A 20,859-nucleotide genomic window follows, 5' to 3' on the forward strand; every position below is an offset into this window, starting at 1 on the left:
GTTCATCTTGGGGATTTCAAGTCTCCAATAAAATATCTCCCACCCCTGCCCAGCATACTGTAAGAGGTGTGAAGACTAATCACCTTCAGAAAAATTTCTATCCAGTTGATTAAAAGGAATAATTAATGTGATAAGCAATTGCTACACTCAATTACCTGGACCGGCTCATTCCCCCAAGAGGTGAGTGAGCTATGCAGCTCTAGAACAGGGTGGGCACCGAGCAGATGCTAAGGAAGGATTTGCAGCAGAGTGATGGGGAGAATGTTTCCAATTTGCTGGGGGCTAGAAATCCAGATTAACAAGATTTCTAGACATTATCTGCTATTCAAAGCCCTCAATAACCTGCCCCAGACTGTCTTTTTCACCTCTATTCCTAACCTTTTCTTTACACGTCGCTTCACCCTCCTTTTCCCCACTTCCACACCTTGGTTGCACTGACAGCTTTCCTGGAGTAAAAGCCCACCCTCCCCATCTCTTCGTATCTGAATGCTGTCCATCGTTTAAGGTCCAGTTGAAAGCCACCTCCTCCAGGAAGCCCCCCTGCCTGATCATCTGATTGCTCGATTACACTTCCTCTGAGCTCATTCCCGTCTTAGACCTGGCCTGTGACCCTTACCACCACCTTGCATCACTATCATCAGCATCAGGGCGGAGAGTCCCCTGCGTGTTCATCTGCCTCATGGGCTTCAACATGCTTCAATGTACTTATTCATTTGCTGCAGTGGCTTTGTAATTATTGTGGTGGGAAAAAATATTAAGACTCGGTGTTCCCAGCTTTTGCCCTCTCCTGGCTCACTAACGAGGATGGCAGCTTTGCCAGTCCATTCCTCCCTCTCTGTTGAACTGCGTTTGAAGACAGCCTCTCTTATGCATTTGTGATTCAGAATCACAGGAGGAAAGGGAGAAGGTGAGATGGTAGAGGGTTAGGCGGTGGAGTGTGGGAGGTCCGGGAAGGGGGACTGCGGAGGAGCTGAGGGGGTGATGGGGTGAACAAGATCAGAGAGGGGATTTTCAGAAGCATTGCTGTTGACTACACAGTCCTTTTATGTTGGAGAAATACAAGTAAGAATGTGAATAATTCTGAAATTATTATTTGATGGCTGGATTCTATATAATTCTCAGAGACAGTACTCAGAGACTGGACCTCACAGGTCATGGTCTTAAGAGCATTGTGGTATATTTTAAAGTTGTTTCCTAAATCCTCAGGGTTCAGGGATTAGATAGTCCATTTTACAAACTTTGCCTGCTCTCCCAGCACAGCTCGGACAGAAGTGATAACTGTCTGACATTTTCTTTGAGTGGCCTTCAGATGCAGGGAGTATCTGAATATTAGATACCAGAAAATTCTAGAGCCCTAGAGCCAGGGATTAGAAAATGTGATTGAGGGGTGGGGCCAGACCCAACGATGAGGCTAAAACCACTTATTATTGGGACACTGAGGAGCGGGCTGGGAAGATTGTTAGTCAGTCATTCAACAAGCCACAGACCAGGCTGTAAGTGGTTGAATCACTCTCTCTCGCCTCCAATATCCTCATCTATAAATGAGGGAGGCGGGCAATGGAGAACTAAGGTTCCTTCTGGTCCTGAGATTCTCTGGGACCCACTCAGAGCTCACCCTATGCTGGGGATAAGCAGGAACCTCGAATAGCAGGCCTGGTCCTTACCCTGGAGAAATTGTTCAGCACGGGTCACAAGGGAGGAGGGATGGAGCCCTGTGTGGGTTTGCCGGGCAGGAGGCGGGGGGCGTGCTGGGGGAAGAACTCCTTTGTGCCTGTCACACTCTGGGTCTGGGCTTCTGGGAGGAGGGGTGGGGTGGGGTGGGGTATGTGCCAGGGTTGTGTGCCAGATGTACCGAGACTCTGAGGGTAGTGGGCCAGCCGTCGTCCAGCATGGGGCCGTAGTCGGGGTCCTCCAGGGAATACTCGACTGAGAAGGTCACTGGCTTCACGTAGTCAGCGGTCTCCTGTGTGTGAGGAGATGAGGATAGAGGTGAGGGAGGAGGAACATCCATTTCTGGGCCAGGACCGCTGAGAGAGAACTTCCATTTCCCTAAGCCGGGAGGGCAGCCACCCTCTTGGCCCTCAGGATGGGTCTGGGGTAGAGGAGCTGTCCTGGGCGGATGGAGGTTCTCAGTGGGGTCCATAGCTGAAGAGTGTGCCTTGTGGAGAGGGGCCATTGGGGCTGCCTGGAGTTTCCCCAATCTTCTGGTCATCCTTAAGGCCAGGCACCCATCCCCCAACACCTCGGCATCCAGGAAGCTGGGCAGCGCCCCATCCGCACACCCTGTCCAGACCTGTTACCCTCACTTCTCTCTGGCATTCGAACTATCCGATCGTGTGTCAGTCTTTCTCCCTCAGGAGCCTCTCAGCACAGTCCTAGCCCAGTGACAGGCCTTCATAAATGTGCTCATCAATGAATGAACAAACAAGTGAACAGAATCAGGGCATTTAGGTTGGTCCTATGTATAGATGGTAAAGAAGGGGATGCTTAGAGCTGCCTAAAAAATCTCCCCCGTGGACCCCACATCCTGACATGAGTGGCTCCTTTGTGTCAAGGCAGTGGCTCTCAAACTTGAGCTTGCCTCAGAATCCCCAGGGGGCCTATGACAACACTGAGCTCCACATCCAGAGCTTCTGACTCAGTGCTTCTGGGAAGGGACTTGAGACGTGCATTTCTAACAAGTTCCCAGGTGATGGGGATGCTGCTGGTCCGGAGGACCACACTGAGAACCAGAGTACAAACATGTCAGAGGGGGCACTGTATTAACAGACATGAGGACTTCTCATATTCTCTTGCTTTTCTGAGCTTCGGCCCTTGAACTACTGGGGTCAGGTGGTCTCTGAGTGCCCCCTGCTTTTGTCTCTGAGGCTGGAGCTGTGGCCTGGGTATCTGAAGTTTCTGGATGAGGCAAATTTCTCATCCACTTCCTTATCCGTAGAACAGGGCACCAGGCCCTCCTGGCTCTCCTCTCTGACGGGCTGGCCTCTCTCTGTCCCTCCTCCCTGCTTGTCCATGCCATTGGCCTGCCTTACCTGGGCTTCATTTTTAGCCAGTGCCTGCCTATCCCTTCCTTTCCAGCCGCGGCCCCCGCTGGCTGACGCCTTCTCTCCACTAGACCTCACTGAGCTCACCTCCCCCCTCAGATTTCATCCCCTGCTAAAGAAATGGCGGGCATCTGAGAGCTGGGGAAGAAGGGGTCCTGGAGGAGGGTACCCGGAGGTGGTAGGTAGTGTCCCAGTAGCCTTTTCTCTGGGGCATGAATATGGGGTGGCAAAGGTCCAGGACACTGCCCCCTGGCTGGGCCTCCTGAGGGCTTCTGGGGGCTCAGAACCAGCCTGGCACTAGCTGAGCCCTCTGCCTCTGCCCCGGCAGCACCTCCTCCAGCTCTGTGTCCCCATCCTGTAGGAGTTCGGGCTCTGCCAGTGGGGCAGCTGGGCGTCAGGCTCACCAGCACATGGAAGTTGATCCGATCACAGTGTTCCTGGCCCGAGAGGAGCAGGACAGCCTTGTTGGTGTATCGGTCCCCGCCCTCATCCAGGTGGGCCCGCGGCGTGTACCGCCTCTCGTCCATGGTGGCGTTGTACCTGATGCCTGCAGGAGGGACAGGGCAAGACCATGAAGCTGGAGCCACATTTCCACCCAAGACTGTTTGTGTCTCTTTAAAAATAGCCTCTGGAAAGGCAGCCTCCTTCAGGAAGCCCTCCAGGCTGGCCAGGGAAGAGCTGCTCCTCTCCCCTCACGAGGCCCAATGTGGGCGGGAAACCCCCAGAGAGAGAGTAAGCGATGCAGTGAGAAAGTGGAAAAGGAAGGAACCGAAGAGAAGAAGGAGGCAGAAGGAGGAGACAGGATGATGGGCTGACAGAAGAGAGAGAGGAAGAAGAAGAAGTGGAGGGGAAAGTGAACACAGTAGGAGAGGAGAGGAGGGGAGACAGGAGGAGGGGTCAGGGCGAAGCCCCCATTCGAGCCCCTCCTGGAGTCAGCACACCTCTCCACCTCTCCCTTCCCCTTCTCTCTTGCCCTCGGCTCTGGGGTCTGATCAGGTCTGGGTCAGCACCTCAGCGGGTAGCAGTTCCCATCACAGCAGGGAGGGCTGGCCAGGCCCTTCCCACCAGCTCCTCAAACCTCACGCTCCGTTCCGGGGTTTAAGGCCTGCAGCCTCCTCCCCTTCTGTTGCTAAACCCAGGAAAGGCTCCAGCCAGCCCTCTGGGTGCTCCGTTCTGGCATGGTTCTCCTTTCATAGATAGAAGTTGAAAGAAGAGCACAGCCCCCCAGGCCCGCCTTTGTTCTCATCTCCCCCCCGGGACACCCATTTCTTCTTCGTCTGGTCGGTCCTGCGCCTTGGCTGAGAAGCTCTCTGCGGTCCCCATTTCCTGCACAGCCCAGCCCCGTCCAGAACCTGCAGCTGTCACTTCCAGGGCCCACAGCCGCCATGGGCACGTGTCTCACCAGCCTTGGCTGGAAGTGATGGACACTCAGAAGGAAACTGCCCTGCCGCAGACTCATGCCCACTCTGAGCACTGACCACTGCTCTTAGGATCTTCATCTGCCCGACCCCCTGGTTTCCCGCTCCCCCTCCTGGGTCTGACTCTTCCTCTGCATCCGGGCTGACTTCATGATTTCCACCCCCTAGTTTGCTCCATTGCTTTCGGTCTCCTGTTGGGATCCAAACTCTGCATCCGACTATTTCCTTCTTCCCTGGCCTCTTCCAGTTGGTCACCGCTGCTCACTGCCCTCCTTGCCCTGGCATGACATCCCCTCTCTGCAGCGAGAGGGCATCTAGCAGTGATCAAAGGTGGCTCTCAGTGTGACCTGGCACTTAAAACCCATTTCAGCCAAAGCCCATGTTTTGAAACAGAGCAATTGCAAAGTCCATGAGGGAGGTTGAGCTGCGGGGAGGGGCCTGATTTACCAACTGTCGCCGTCTGGAAATGGGTTGCCGGGAAGACAGGTGTGAAGCAGAGGAAGGCGGCCAGGCAGGTGGCGTCTCGGCCGCTGCGTTTGCAATCCCTGTGGAAGATGTTAATCTTGGACGGCTCAAAGTGGAGGCTGGCATTGATCTGAACCACGGGGCGGGACCTGGAGAAGAAGCGCAAGTAGCTGGGGTGGGGCGGGGCGCAGGCTGCCCTGCTGTGACCTGGGGGAAAGGTGGAGAGCCAGATGGGAATGGCATCTGCTAAACCACCAGTGGAGGGTGAGGTGGGGTGGGGTGGCGGGGCGGAGAGGGGCTCTAGATGTTAAAGGATTGGGCAAGAAAGTGCACAGGTGCTGAGGGGCGGGCTCAGCAACTTCACCGCCCCTTGAGGCAGCCTTTCATCATTTTCCCAGGGGCCGCGCTCGCTGCAGACCATAGAGCAGTGGTTCCCAGCCCTGGATGTATATTAGAATAATCTGGAGAGCTTTAAAAAAATCCTGATGCTCAAGTTGCATTCCAAGTCAAATTAAGTCAGGGTCGGCATCAACATGGCTTCGAGCAGTGCTTCTCAGATTTTAATCCATTTGCACGTCTCCTGGGGATCTGTACAAGCAGATCCTGATCCAATAGGTCGGCACAGATTCTGCATTTCGAGCAGCTCTCGGGTGATGCCATGCTGCTGGTCCGTGGACCACGCTTTGAAGAGCAAGGTGTTCGGTCTTCCCAGGTGATTCCAGTGTGCAGCTAATGTAGAGAACCACTCACTGTTCTAGAGATTGCCCCCCCATCCACCCCACACGACCCCATCCAGGTAGCCAAAGAAATGCAAATTTACTCTTCTACTGCTCCAGGTCAGACATGGTTAGGGAAGGAAACGTATTGCCTCTCCAGACCATGTGTTTATGTGAAAAGAAACGAGTGTAGTGTGGTTTAGATGCTTCCGAGTTTTAGCGTGATTATCTGTGCCAATACTCTGCTCTTCTTAGCATCAGGGGGATGGATGGTGCCTCCCCTGAGCTGTGGAGTGAAAAGGGTGGATTTGCGTCTTGGCTCCAGTGGTTTCTGGTGGGACCTTGGGCAGGTCACCTGATCTCTCTGATGGGGAGCTGTGAGAATCAAAGCAGTAAGTGAGAACGCCCTTTCACAGTGTAGAGCGCTGTGTAAATGTAATAGCTTACAAAAGTGGTTCTCAAACTTGCCTGCCTAATGGAAACACCTGGCCAGTCTAAAAATTACTGCTGCCTGGGCCCCTCCCCCAGAAATTCTGCTTTAAGTCATCTGGGTAAAGTCTGGGCAATGAGAAGTGATCCTAATGGGCAGTCATGTTTCAGATCCGTGGGGTCGGACCACAAAGTCTCCCCAGAGGGCTCCAGCCCGCAATTTCATCACTATTCAGGTAGCACGTAGGTTTAGACCTCAAAAGCTAGAGATTGATCCAGTCCTTTCTGCGAGACTGATTCTCCTGGTGTGTGTGTATGCACGAGCTCCTGTGCGCATATATTGTTTCCTGTAAAGGACTTAGTTTATGTGTCACCCTAAGGACCCGCTAGGCCGTGTCTACCCCCTATGCTGGGTTTTGATCACTTATATTCCTTCCTGGCTGGAACCAGCACAGCAAATACCTTTACTGCCCAATCAGCTGTTGCAGCCGCCGCCACCACAGACCTAAGAGCCCCCACATCAGTGCAGACCTTCCGAGAGGCCGTGGTGTCCGTGCGCTGGTGGGCTGGCCTGGCAGAGACCCTGCTTCCCCAGTGCTGCCTAGAGGGCCAGGAGACACCACCTGCAGCTATGCGGCAGCTGAAGCTTTGGCCACGGCAAGCAGGGGACACGAGGAGCCTCAGATATACTGCTCCCGCTTCCTCCCCTAGGACGGGCTGTTGCAAGAAGCAGAGGTTGTGTCCGCCTCTCTGGAGATACTGTGAGCAAGGAGCTGCACTGACTGTGAGCCCGCGGCGGGTTCAGTGACCCTCCACTCGCTCAGATCTGCTCTCCTTTCCTCTTCACTCCCCTTTGGCCCTCACTTCTGCTTCTGGGATTGAGGCCCCTGCCCAAAGCACTGATGCATAAGCTTCAGCATCAGGCTGTTTTCTAGGGACCCTGGACGAGGACGTTTCCCAGTTGGATTCTAATATTCTTGAGGACCGAGAGCATACCCTCTCCTTCTGTATCTCCCTTGGAAGTCACATTTAATGCCTTTTAAATGTTTTCAAAAAAGTCTGTTTAATGCCTTCTTTGAGTTGTATGAAAATCATGATTGTGTTTACATAAAATTATATGCAGGCGGAAAAAGGTTGGGAGGAAATAAGCCAAAATGTGAATAGTGGTAACGTTAAGGTGATGAAACTCTGAGCAATTCGTTTCTTTATTTTCCAAATTTTCCTTAAGTTGTACTTATGATGAAAAATATCTCATCAACATATATGAAAAAAAGCTCAAAGTAAAAAATTTCTTGGCTCAAAAAGTAGCCAAGACATCACATGGTAAAATACATGGACTTTTAGAAAGCTTTTTTTTTTTTTAAGCTGTGGGCCATCACTAAAGAGAGACCCTGGATGCTGATATATGGCAAACGTCTGATGGGGTGGTGCAGAAATAAGGCCCTGAAAAGGCAACAAGAAGTCAGAAGGGGTTTGGAAGACACAAATCTCTGTGTTACATAAACTTTCTTTCACGCTAGGGGACAAGGGAGAGCCTCCCAGCTGATAAGAATATCCTCAGTGTGTCACTTTAAGGAGCTTGAAAAGCTGAAGTGGAAGAAATGCCCAAGTAGCCAGAACTTTTAGGACAAATTCTAAGAGGGGCTTTTTGACACTAAATTGCTCTAAAATCCTAGAACTCCATTGAGAAGAGTACAGTGATTCCATAAAAAGGAGGTTTGTGATCATGATGGGATCAGAACAGGGTGACTTTGGCTGACAATGATGGAACACAAGGGACAAAGATCCTGATGCATATCTTTTAAACCCTGTGTCCATCGTGACCCTCAAGAGAGCCCAAGAGTCAAGAAAAGAGGGGAACCAACCACAAAATCACAGCATTGCCAAGGGCGCCCACCGCCAGGTCCACGAGCCCGTCCTCGTTGAGGTCCAGTTGCCCATGGATGCTGCAGCCAAAATACTGGAGGCCTGGAGCCAGCTCTGAGGCAGCGATTCTCTGCAGGGAGTGAAAAGAAAAAGCTGGAGAGAGCCTGTTTGAACCATCAGGAAGCTTCCCCAGCCCAAAGCTATCGCCTCTTCTGGTCTGTTACAGCGCCTGAAATTCCTACCATTAAGTCATCCTTTTGGATTAAGATCTTGTGTCTTCGAAGAGCTCCGCATTAAGTGTAAATGCATATTACCTGGCAGGTAACCCATCAGCATCTCTAACTGTGGTATATTAGACTATTTCACTAAGAAAATATGTAGGCAAAAATGATGACCCTGAGGGGATGGGACCTGGGCCACTTTTGAGGTGAGCAAGGTTTCCAGCATGAAGCATTTCCGGAGAACAGCAAGCCCAGACAGGAGTTCTCCATCTGCAGGCAGTGGCATGAACACATGTGGAGGGGGAGTGGGGTTCGGGTCCCTGGAATTTTGTGGTTGTTGCTGGGGAGACAGAGTTAAGCAGAGAGGTTGCCCAAAGGGGCGATGGGAAGGTCCTGAAGACAAATGCACCCATTTCACAATTTCGACTTGAGGCAAGTAGAGCTAGGACAGATGGGAATCCTTTCCTGTATGAGGAGCAGAAGAATGTCCTGGGCCGTGGCCGAGCAGGAGCCACTAGGCCTCCCGGTCCTAGCTCCATCCATTCACCAGGGGAGCGTTACCTGCTTCGGCGTCTTTAGGATGCTGCCTGGGAAGCCGTGGAAGATGTAGATGGCTCCTCCGTGGTTGTCCTCCAAAGGGGCCCCCACCACCACGTCGTTGTAGGAATCCTGATTCAGGTCCCGAACCGACGCTATGGAGGACCCGAATCGGGCGTTCTGGTAACTGTGGGAATCCTTCAACGTTCCGTTATAGACAAACCGGTTCTGCAGAACCAGGGGCAGGAAAAGGCTCAGGAGGACTTGGCAGGGGCCCTGAGGGTCATGATGCCCTCTGGCCTGCAGCCTCCTCTCTTCACCCCCTTTCCCCCAGCCTCCCCTCTCCGGCTACACAAGCCCAGCGACAGAGGAGGTTCCTGTTCTCCCTGGCCTGGCTCAGCAGGTGGGCGCTGGCCTCTCTGGTGACCCAGTTTCCCTGGTGGATACCCGCTGGAGGCCGGGGGCAGGTGCCCCGGCAGAGCTGCCCGGGCCCACGCAGCGTACCTGTCTCAGGTTGTAGACGTACACCCTGCCCCGCTCTCGGCCCTCACTGAAGTACATGGGCGCGCCCACCAGCAGGACGTCCGTCACACCGTCGTCGTCGGTGTCCACCGAGGTGATCTCACTCCCAAAGTAAGAGCCTATCTGCGGCACGGGGATGGGGAGAGGGGAGTGGGGCTGGGCTGCGGGGAGCCCTCGCCTCGAGGTGGGTGGAGGGAAACCCGGGGCAGCCTTTGACTCAGAATTTTTGGTGAACAAATGAGAAGGGTTGTTTCCTTCTCACATCCCCCCACCCACCAAGGAGTGGACTCGCCTGTTTTCAGTTTGTCCTGACTTCCCCTTCTGTTATCCATCCCGCCCGTGCTTCTTTCTCACCATTACTTAATTTTATTGATTGTCATTTATTGTTTGTGATACATTATAATGGCAAAAAAATGAGCAAAATAAATATATAAAGAATAAAAGTCACCCATAGTCCGAACATCCAACTACAGCCACCATGAACGTTTTAGGGTGTTTTCTTCTAGTCTGTTTCTCTAGGGTGTGTGACTTGTTTGTGTGTGTGTGTTGGGTTTTATTTGTACAGTCTGGGGTCATACCATATATATAATTTATATACTGATTTTTTAATAAAACAATGGATCATGAGCATTTTCTCCATGATGTTATATATTTTTTTTCTACAAAATGATCATTGGTGATTCTATAATATTCCAAATTCTGCACGTGCCAAATGTGTTTAATCAATTGGTGGACATTTAGCTCCTTTGAATTCTTAATGTTCCAAATACTTCTGGGATTATCACCTTGGATGGTGACTTATGATTTATTTTCAGTATTTGAGCACTCATCGTGTTCCTCCTCCCACCTTGGGAGCCATGCTCCCCACTTAAGTGAGGGTGCCGTCCACCCACTCAGTCACACACGGAGGGTCCTGCCTGGCTCCACCCTCCACCTCACCCACCTGCAGTCTCCCAGCAAGTCCTGCCTGGTGTACACCAGTCACGTCCCCAATCCACCTACTTCCCTCCTCCACTGCTATTCCCCAGGTGAGGCACCTTCCAAAGGGCCCCCTGACTCCAGGCTGGCCCCTCCAACCCACCCCTACGGGCAGCCAGAGTGGCCTCAGGCAGCTGACCATGCCGCTCCCTTGCCTTCTGGAAAAAGTCCCAACTCTTCAGCATGATACTGCTGGACCCGCCTCCCTCCCACCCTCTGGCTCCCACACCCCCGCCTGACATCACAGTGATGTCTCTTCTCCACGGACCCCAGGCGCTGGCTGGGCTCCAGGCTTCCCTCTGCACATACTTTCCTCTCGTCCTCACCCCTCTCCCCTCCTCCCTCCCCAGGTAATGTCTCCCATTTCTCAGTCACTTCCTGTTAGAAGCCATCCTGCCCTTCCCCACTCCACTCCTTGCAGTGGGTGCCCCTCCTGATGCCCCCCAGCCCTGTACTCTTCCCACCAGCACCTGCTCCCTCCACCGGGTGCCTCATGAGAATGGGCACTGTGCCCGTTGTGTTCCCTCCAGGCCTGGGCACCGTGCCTGGCACAGAAGAGGGACTCAGTAAGTGTGTTTTGGACCAGTGGGTGGCTTAGGAAAGGGGAGGAGCCCTTCCCATGGACAAGGCTCCATGAGACTCCTTTCCAGCCTCTGGTTAGCTGGTTAGCCCGTGTGAGCCTCACGCTACCATTGGGGATCATCGTCCTCATTTCACAGGGAAGGAACTGAAGCTCAGAGAATTTGAGCCACTTGCCCAAGGTCAGAAGGCTGGTCACAGCCAAGGTGGGCTGGAACTTGGATCTGACATCTGAGCCCCCAATTCTCCCTCCCCCAGCCATCTCCTGGCTTAGGATGCTTTCGGAAGAAATCTATCCTCAAGCATTAAAAGCTTTTAACTGAGGAAAAAGATAAAAATACAGAAGAGAGAAAAAGGAAATCACAAACATGGGGTTGGGGAGGGAAGAGATGTGCCTATATAAAGTAATTAAGGGGCAGACAGAGCAAATGAGTGAAGGGGGAGGGAGACGTTTGTCTAAATATGTGGCCTCAGCTATGTGGGTCACGGTGATTTGGAATCCACTTAATTTAGCTGCCTTCAGCACTGCGGTTTCTCATTCGGATGTTGGAGGCGGAACCGGGCAGTAACAATGCCATAAATTCATCAGCAAATTCCCTCCAGCTCTCAAGGTCTAGCCTTGGATTCCTGGAAGAGCCGGCCTGGGTGGAATGTGGGCGGGCAGGATGGAGGCTGGGGGACAGAGCAGCGCCTGGGTCCACCAGGGCCCTTGAGACAGGAAGAGGAACGGTGGAATGATGGCCTCCTGCAGCAAGAGGGGCTTCGGTTAGACCCAGTGAGGAACTCGTCTTCATGGTGACAGGCCAAGGACAGTAGAAGATGCAGGAGAAAGGGCTGTTCCCAGGCTCCGGAGACACGAGGGCGAGCTAGGAATGACAGTATGGGCCTGGACAGGGCCCAGCTCAGGTCCAGGGTGCCACTGATGCTGGATGCTGCCAGGCAGGAGGGGCCGAGGCCTGGTTTTGGGGTTGTCGGGGGTTGTCAGGAGGTAGCATAGTGCAGAGAGCCTCACCAAGAGTCCTGGATTCTGAACTTGACCCAGCCATGAATCCACCATATAACCTTGGAAAAGCTATGTTGCATTTCGGCTATTGAAATGACTTGGATCAGAACCCTGTTTTCCGATCTTTTCACCACCAATGACTTGCATAGCTTTCCAGTTTGCATTCATGACCATCTAACACGAGACTCTTAGCAACACGGCCCGGTTGCCTGCCACATCCAGGTGGGGCAGGGGCACCGGCAGCTGTACCATTGTTACCATTCCAGGAAAAGGACAGAAGCTGGTGTCTTGGGGAACCCATGGGCCCTCGCTCTGGGTGGATGCACAGCTCCTCTCACCTCCGGCAGCATGAAGGTGGCTTGAGGAACATGACTGCCCCTTCAGGACGCCTAGGGACCCTGGCAGCCCAGGTTGGGGAGCCATATCCTAGATGCTGCCTCCAGCCCCGAACTCTAGACACAACCAGAGAGAAGCTGGCAGTCAGGGGCAGAGGTTGGCGAATGTGCCAGAGACAAGAGGTCCGTGAAATGGAGGCAAGCAAATTCTCCCAGGTTCTCTTAGCTGTAGCAGGAACCAGGGCCTGGCTTTCTGGGGAGGGGACAGTCCAGCTCCAAGGCTGGTGTAAAGGAGGCATATGGCCCCCAACCAGGAAGGACGTTTGTGGGTCTGGGGACAGTCCAACTGGGAGGGAGGAGACGAGCTCCAGAGACCCCTCCAGCCCAGCCTTTCCCACCCGCTGTCCTGCCCCCTCCACCCCACCCTAGCCTCCCCTCCATTACCTGCTCACCCCGCAGGGCCTGGTGGATGGTGAGACTGCGGTTGTCGTGCATGGTGAACAGGATGGCCTTGCCTGTGTGGTTGAACCGCGGGGCTCCGGCCACGTACACCCGCCCCTGCCTGGAGGACACGACCGACGTGACTGTGTACCCTGCCACAGGAGGAAACAGGCTGGTCTCTGGCCCCGAGTCCTCGGCAGGCCTTGCCAGGGCCTGGCATGTGGCTCAGCTGAGCCTGAGGACGGGCCGGTGCAGGGAGTGCATTCAGAGCAGGCTGAGCAGATTCACAAGTGCAGAGCAGTTATTCTCAGGCACAGCTTGGGGGGCCTGGAAGAGGCAGGGCTCAGGAGAGGGGTTGGGAGGGTGTGAACTCACTGCACCTCGCCCTCTGTTGGAGGGAATAACAGAAGCTAGTGGGACCACTAGAAGGCATTGCGGACCAGGAATGTACACATCCCCTCCTTCACCCGCCTTGTGAGGCTACGGGGGAACAGGGAGGAGGGAGAAGGGCGCACCCTAGCCACACTTCATTTTCCATTGGGCAGGCTTTGTTCTGACCCCACCAACAGTCTCTCTCAGGACCAACCAGTGTCCCCTTCATTACATAACCCCCTGCTAAGTGGTTCCTGAAAACTCAAGTGTTGGCTATGCAGGTATAAGGAGCTACTCTGCTCCGGGCATCCACGTAGGGTCTCAGGGATTCTTGCAGCCCCAAAGCTTTGCAGACTCAAACGAGGGAGTTCCCAGGCTTCCCTCAGTCCACATGTACGCCTCGCAAAAGAGGCAGAAATGGAAAGCCAGGGGCTCTTTTGGAAAGGCCGCCAATCCGTGTTCTCAGGATGGCTTGGCCCAATCACTGTGAATCTGGAGTTGCGCACCCAGCATCCCGGAGGGCGTGTGCAGCGTCTTCAGGCAACTCTCCTGAAAGTGGGGCCCGGCAGGTGTGCAAAGCCAAGTTCCACTTTCTGTCAGATGATCGTGGATACTGGATCCCAGTTTTTAGATGGCGTCAGGCCTTGTGGGCAGTTCCTGGGCTGTTTCTGGGGAATGGATGTCTCCTTCTGCCGTGTGTGCATGTGTGTGTGCGTAAGTGTGTGTGTGTGTGTGTGTGTGTGTAACACTGTCATTCAGGTCCCATCGGTTGCTTCCAGAGTGGTTGCAGGATGTATAGACGAGCTGACTCAGTGGCTAGAAGTGTGGGTGCAGTAGGGTGGGCTACTCTGGTTCCAGACATAATGTTTTTGACTCTTGGAGGTAAATTCTGGGAAATGGGGCTTGAAAGGTCGGTAAGGCCAGGATATTGCATGGGAGTGGCTAATGTGGCCGTGTATTTAGCACAACCATAAATATATGAGCGTAGGTGGGATTAGCCTTGAGGTGTGGAACAAAGAATTCTTCCGAGCTGAGCCCTCAGTGGCACCGCTGAAAATGTTCTCTATTGGCCCTGGGCTTTTGGGCTTCCTCGGAAGAAGAGACCGTGGTGGGGGATTGGGGCCTAATGTCCTGGGGGCAGGCGTGGGCTGAGTCTCAAAGTTCCAAGCAGCACTGAGAACTTCCTGCTTCCCGCAGTCTGTTGGCTACGGCTTCAGTTCCCATGTGGCTCTTTGGCCAGCGGGCGGGGCCCTCCAGAAAGCTGGATCAGCCTCCCTGTAGGCCTGCCGAGAGGACCCGTGGCCAGAAGTTCATACAGCTTCCTCAGTGTGGAGGCGGAGAGACTGGCCTCCCAGTCTCCTTCCCCCAAACCTCCCCTCTCCCTTGGGGCACGTAGGGAGGAATCTTCCAGAGATCCCAGACATGGCCTTCACTGGATGAGCCCCAGAGGGAGGAGGAGGAGAGAAGGCACTCCCTCAGGACGTCCACTCAAGGCAGTGACTGTGGTTAAGGCAAGACAGTTGGGCCTTGTGAGGGTCCTTCAGCCCGGCTCTACCCCACCAGGGTCTTCTGGGAGAAGGAAGACAGCTCTGCTGGCTGGGGGCGGGGATGGGAGAGGATATTCATCCCGCTGGCCCCTCCCTCAGATACCCTCACTGTCTCCCTACTGCCAACATGAAAAGGCTCAACCCCTTCACCTGGCATTCGAGGCCTCCGGCTGCAGCTGCCCTCCCCTGCCTTCCCCTTCCTGTTCCTACTGCTCCCCTCCACTGCAGCCACATCGGTCTACTTCCTGTGTTCTGAACTCGCCTAACACCTCCCACACCGCCGTCCTTTGCTTGGACCTCCTTGGCTTATTCAAATCTCTTTCTGATTTGGAGGCCTGGTGCAGGCCCAGCTCCTGCACAGCGAGTGCGAGTGTGCCAGCCGGCTACACCACAAGCACCCACAGCCCTTCTCCCACTCACTGGGGCCCTGGGCCCTGACGTCATCTGCCTGTTATTTAATGCTTCGTGGCAGCTGCGCCGTACGCCCCTTACTTAGTGCCCTCACTTCCAGCACAGCTCGGAGCACATGGGAGGAGCACAATACAGCACAACTGATTTGAGGTGAAGGGGTGCCAGGCTTTGTTCTTCTGACGTCTTTCCTAGTGTCTGAGCATTTGCCAAGGCAGGGAAACCACTCTCTCCCTCCTTTATTTGTGCTTTACTTATTTGGGCTCTTACCCTACTTGTGTGCTAATTATCTGTGCACATGTCTCTCTCCCCCACTGTCTGGGAAGCACCTTGGGGGCGGGGGCTGTGTCCTGCTTTCCATTTCACTCTGATAGCACGGACACAGCTGCTCTGGACGCAGGCCGGGTTTAATATCTATAAAATTAAATGGAACCCAGGTCCCAGGGCCAGGTACTGTTGGGAAACTTCTAGGGATCCACACCTCTGGATTTTCCGGGACAATCGGGATTCTGGCATTCTGCCCTGTTGTCAGCTGAGGGTCCTAAGGTTGGGGATAGAAAATGGAGTAGCCACAATGTGGGCAGCATCATAGGCAGTGCGTGTAGCTGAAGAGCTAAGGGACAAAGGTAGGGTTGGATGGAGCATTAGAGAGAGGATGGACATGGGGACAGTTATGGCCAACTCCAGATGGCTGAGGTCCACTGAGGAGTGGGGTCTGAGGAGGCATTAATGATGAGTGACTTCACAGATGGTAGACGTGGTTCAGAAATTCAGACAGACCCAGAGACAGTGGGAGCCCTGGACATTCACCCCCTGCTGCCTTTGGCTCTGGCTCAGCCCTCTCAGAAAGCAACCAGCCGCGGTGGGTGGCTGGGGCACTGCTTTCCAGAGCTGGAGGGGACTGGGATCAGCGGGTTAAGGCCTCACAGCTGGGAGGTCAGTGATTTGTTCTTCTCTTTGGAGAATGTCCACTTCCAAAGTGCTTAATGGGAAGCACCTTTGGCCTTGATTGTGAATATTAATACTTAAAAATGAGTGTGGGTTTCTCCTCGACTTGCAATCTGCCTTGGGGAGGCAGGTTCAGCACACTCAAACCCTAGTCAAGGCAGAAAGCTTTAAACACACCAACAGCTCACCTAGAGTCTTAGCAGCATCAACTGAAACACACTGCAGGTACAGGTGCGCTGGTGGTCGTTTATCTACCTGTTTACCGAGAGCCTACTACGGGCTGGGCGGGGTGGGTGCCAGGCTGAAGAGGCAATGGCCCCTGACTCATGCTTGAATCAGCACAGAATGCGCACAGACAGGCCCCTCGCCTCGTGTGTGGGCGGGTTCTGGATCCCTGGGTCCCCTCCTGGCCCACCGCCCATCAGCCACCCTCGGCTCTGGCTCTGGCTCTTACCCAGATATGCGCCGTGGTTCTTGAGCTCCTCGGGGAATTCCTTCAGGTAGGACTCGCGGAGAGGAATGACCTTCCCGCTACTGGTCTCCTTTAGCACAGCTCCGTTCCAGTCATAGGCGCCAACAGCTCCCAGCAGAATCCCATCCTGTCATTAGGGAGGGGACACACATCAGCTGGTGTCCCCCGGATGTCCCTCACCGGGAAGCCTGTACCAGAAACATCTGTCAGCCACCTCGGGCACCTTCTCCTGGGTTCATTGTTGAATAGCCTAACTTCCAACCAGGATTCTTGGCCTTTGAATGAGCCGAGGACCTTCTTGTCCCATCCCATCTTTAGCACAAAATGGGTCAAGCTGATCCCAAGGATGGGATCTTAGGAAAGAAGGAATGTTCTAGAAACAAACTCCAGATCCAGGACCAAACTTCCATTCCTCTTTGGGCTTCAAACCCCCTCTAGGAAGTTGCTTGTCACTATACCTTCCTTCTGATACTCCTTCAAGCTGTGTCCCTGCACTTGGCTTTCTTTCACGTTCTTTTGCAGTGTCTGAGTTGCTTCCCTGTGTGAAAATCCTACTTCTTCATTTCTTCAGTAAAAATTCACTCAGTGTCTACTTTATTTCAGACACTTGCTTGGTGCTGAGAATATCATCCCTGCCCTCATGGAGCTCAAAGATGATAAACAAATACGCAAATAAATATAAGTTGCAAACTGATAAATGCAATGAGGGAAACCACAAGTGAGGTTTAATTTAGATTGAGATGAGGGTCAGGAAAGGCTTTTTTGTAAGATGAGGCTCAGGAAAGGCTTAATCAGACATCTGAAAGCTGGGTAGGGTGAGACAGTAGAAGAGCTAGTGTGACCTTGGGCAAATTTTTCTGTGAAGGGACAGCTTATGCAAAGGCCCTGAGGCTGGAGAGAGTTTAGAGCCTTTGGTTTCAAGGAAACTGAAAGCTGTTTGATGGGGATGGGGCATTGAGTGAGACGGGGCAGAGTGGCTCAAGATGAGGCTGGACAGATAAGCCAGGGCCACATCCGTGACAGCCAGCACCCCGAGGACAGGGGCTTCTCTTTAGTTGCAGAGTAAGTGGATGCTGCAATGCTTGGGCAGGAAGACGGGAAGCTCTGGCTCTCTGAGGGGAAGTCTCCACGTTACTGACTCCAGGGCCATTCCCCGATGACCTGGTTACTCACTCGCTGGGCTGCCCCTGCACCTTATCCTCCCTACCCCAAACAATCCACATAACTAGTGGGTACAAGAGGTCAAACAACAAGCACTGAGAAGAGGCAGAGAAGTGACCAGGGACAACGAGGGGCTGAGGAGGGTGGTGAGAGCAGGGAGGGGCAGCCCTCTTGGGTTACCTTGGTGATTCCAGCCGGGCTGGGGGCAGATTGCATCCTGGCTTCGGGCTGTTAAAGCGCAGGCTGGTGAAGTCCCCTCTCTCCCACTGAGCCCCCCTAAGCCTGGCTGGTTAGTGGGATCTGAGTTTCCCCCACCGTTTGAGGCCCAGGGCACTCAATTTTAACCTTGACCCCAAAATAACGGTGCCAGAAGAAAATGTGACTCTGGCCTCGGGACCATCAGTGCCGTCACTGAACACACAGGCAGGGCCCCAGGCACCAGTTTCACTGGTGGCAGCGGAGGGCGAGATTGTGAACCTAAACCTGAGCTTCCTCTTCTCACCTCCAAGGTGTCACTTTAAAGAGTAAAGTTGAGCTTATCTGATATTCTAGAGGTGGAACTGAGTGTTAAGACTGTTTTTATGACTATAAATAAACTGGCCTTGGGAGGGCCTGATGTACTTGGTTGTGTCTAGTGTTGCACTTTCTAATTAGCTTTCTTCCTCCCACTCTGCAAGCCTCAGCCTGGAGAGTCTGATAATCTGCTGGGCTAGGATGGGAGCCAGGGCCTCAAAGACTCTGCCCACAAAGTCGCCGCCAACTTTCCTCGCACTTGGGGTGTGCTCCGTTCTTGGAGGCATCCTTTCGCATCCAGTCACTCATTTGTGAGAGACCAGTAGGACAGATGTTCATTATCCGCACTTGACGAATGAGAATCCGAGGTTCAGAGAGGGAAAGGGACTTGCTCAAGGTCACACAGCAAGTCAGAGGCAGCACACTGGGACTTTGATCAGGGAGGTGGGTTGAAGAGAGGAGAAGACACCCATCTGCTTTCCAGAAGCCCCTGGATTCTGCTTCAGTTTCCACCGGAGCCCCCCTCGAGGAGGAGTGCGACGTTTGAGCTGCACCTCTCTCTCCCTTTCCTCTCTCTCTCCATCTGCTAAGTTCAAGTTTGCAACTGCAGACCAGGCTTCTTTGCTTCCCAGAGAGGCCTTTGAAGATGCATTTTTGGCTTTGCAGATGACCGGAAGCCTCTGATGTACTGAGAAGGGCTGGCTCAGCCCAGGTGCCGGGGATTTGGCTGTGGAGAGCTGACGCTGACTCGCCGTATGTGGGGCTCTGGATTTGGCAGCGCTGAGCTGGGTGGTCACTCACGGGCTCTCACCTTGTGTCACTGTACCCTGCCATGGCTGCAGGCTTGGGCTCCTAATGTGAGGCCCCTTCCTGACAGGGGTCTGTGGGGGCCGGGGAGAGCCCACCGAGGACGGGGTGCACTGTGAGGAGTGGGCTGGCTGAGAGGAGTAGCCAGCTTTTCCCAGCTGGGGGAGCCCCTCGTTTTGAGTTTGGAAAAAATCTGGTAGGGCAGGGCCGTAAAAAGGGCCCGAGCCTTGCCAGAAGGAGCCAGGCATGCAGGCCCAGCTGGGAAACACGCAGCAGAGCATTCCGGGGAAGAGCCGCGTCCCTCACTCCAGGCCTGGCACCGGCTCCTGACTTATGGCCTCCTTTCCTACGGGGCCACCCGGGCTCCCCCCAGCTATTACCAGGGTGTGCCTGGGTGGCCTTGCACAGATGGACCCTTGTACAAGCTGACTTTCCTGGCGCTCTGTGCAGAGATGACTCAGACTTTGAGATCCTCAGACGGTCCGAGGCCAAGTCCGTGCCCTGTACCCCTCCTCGCCCGTGTAGCGCCCACTGTCAGATCCTGCCAGCTCAGCTCTTGGTTGCCCTCTGACCTGGCTCCGGCAGCAGTCTTGCCTTCCTGGCACAGCTGAACGCTCCCTGGGCTTGTGACCACTTCTCCCCAAACTCTGTGTTCCAGCCGGTCCATGGCCCCAGGCAGGGTCGGGCCACATCCCCAGCGCTGGAAGCAGCGTAGTCTAGGGTGGTGGTTCCCAGCTGGGGCGGTTCAACCCCCCAGGCAAGATTTGGCACTGCCTGGAAACAGTTCTGGTGGTCACACTTGGGGGTGGTGGTGAGGTTGCTATGGCACTTGGTGGGTGGAGGCCAGGCATACTACTGAACACCTGCAGCCCACAGGACAGCCCCCAGCAAAGAATTATCCACCTGCATTGTCAACAGGGCCGAGGGTGAGAATCCCTGGCCTGATGGTTAGAGCATGAGCTCTGGACTCAGACAGTCGCGCGTTCCAGTTCTATCTCCAGAGCTTCTAGCTCTGTGACCTTGGGCAAATTTCTCGCTCTCCCTGAGCCTTAAGTTCTTCAGCTGTAAACAGTTTTTGTCATAAGAATTAGCACTTTTAATTCTTAGCATGGTGCTTGGCAGCCAATTAGGACTTGGTACATAGTAGCTTTTTATCCATAAAGTCACTAATTCACCCGTAAAGCACTTCCAGGGAGGCAAGAGACAGAAGAATCAGAGCTCACAGTCAAATGATTTGTCTGAGGTCACACAGCCAGGCAGTGCTTTCCTCTTGCCTGGCAGTAAGGAATTAGAATACCCGATGCCAGCAAGTCCTTTTGGCATTGGAGAGGCCGGCCTGTGGAGGCAGGTGGAGGTGGCCGCTGGTGGTCCTGTGTGCTGGCGTGCAGGGAGACCACTTGGAGGGCTGTTCTCCACCCCCAGGCTCCTATGGCTCCCTAGTACCTGCATGTCCATCTTCAGAGCGACTGTAAAGGGGGCAAGACTCTGTTCCCGAGAGCCTTTTCTAAGGCAAATACATCAGTAAGAGGGTGGATTATGCTTCAACTAGTCGCTCGATTCTGTCATTAGAAGACTTGTTTTCAACAAGCCTAGGAAGGGATGAGTGCCAAGAGGTCTAGACGGGGTTGAGCAGGAAAGACCGGAAATGGGCCTTCAGCCTTGCTGTGGAGAGGAGACCGGCCCCGTGCACGCTGCTGGAGGCCGATGGCCGGGGTGGCGGGGATGGGAGTGGTGGGCATGGGGCACACTGTACCTGACTGTTCATTTCAGATCAGAGGGTCGGTTGTCTCTGCTCAGAGGTCCTGGGAAAGAGGCCCAGGGTTGGGGCGCTGGGCACCAGGGCATAGCCTGCGGACACAGGGCCGGGCTTAGGAGGACCCCAATGAACCAGAAATGCCTCTGGCCACCAGGAGTCAACCTGCAAACGATCTGGAACAGCATGCTGGCAGACCTTGGCTACCGTGTCCTGGCCTCACGGGCTGGGGCTTTGCACAGCCCTGAGCGCCTGCCCTAGCTGGCAGGTAGAAGAGTCCACCATTTAGGGCCTGGGAGGCTCAGGAGGGCTTTACAGCCTCTG

The 20,859-nt window shown here is 54.1% G+C and overlaps 1 protein-coding gene across 2 annotated transcripts in view; it reads right to left on the minus strand.

The window, feature by feature from the left end:
- The window catches only part of ITGA11 (integrin subunit alpha 11), a 117,451-nt gene that overhangs the window by 20,108 nt on the left and 76,484 nt on the right, over nucleotides 1-20,859 (minus strand). For both annotated transcript variants that reach the window (XM_087428597.1, XM_087428596.1), the window contains exons 11-18: nucleotides 16,284-16,428; nucleotides 12,558-12,706; nucleotides 9,201-9,341; nucleotides 8,721-8,924; nucleotides 7,938-8,068; nucleotides 4,910-5,076; nucleotides 3,449-3,591; nucleotides 1,853-1,963 (exon numbers count right to left, since the gene is read on the minus strand). In XM_087428597.1, the coding sequence (XP_087284723.1) occupies nucleotides 1,853-1,963; nucleotides 3,449-3,591; nucleotides 4,910-5,076; nucleotides 7,938-8,068; nucleotides 8,721-8,924; nucleotides 9,201-9,341; nucleotides 12,558-12,706; nucleotides 16,284-16,428 (1,191 nt within the window). The remainder of the gene's footprint in view (nucleotides 1-1,852; nucleotides 1,964-3,448; nucleotides 3,592-4,909; nucleotides 5,077-7,937; nucleotides 8,069-8,720; nucleotides 8,925-9,200; nucleotides 9,342-12,557; nucleotides 12,707-16,283; nucleotides 16,429-20,859) is intronic.

This window comes from Ceratotherium simum, chromosome 3, assembly GCF_057802395.1.
Source record: "Ceratotherium simum simum isolate JZ-2026a chromosome 3, ASM5780239v1, whole genome shotgun sequence".
NCBI lineage: Eukaryota > Metazoa > Chordata > Mammalia > Perissodactyla > Rhinocerotidae > Ceratotherium > Ceratotherium simum.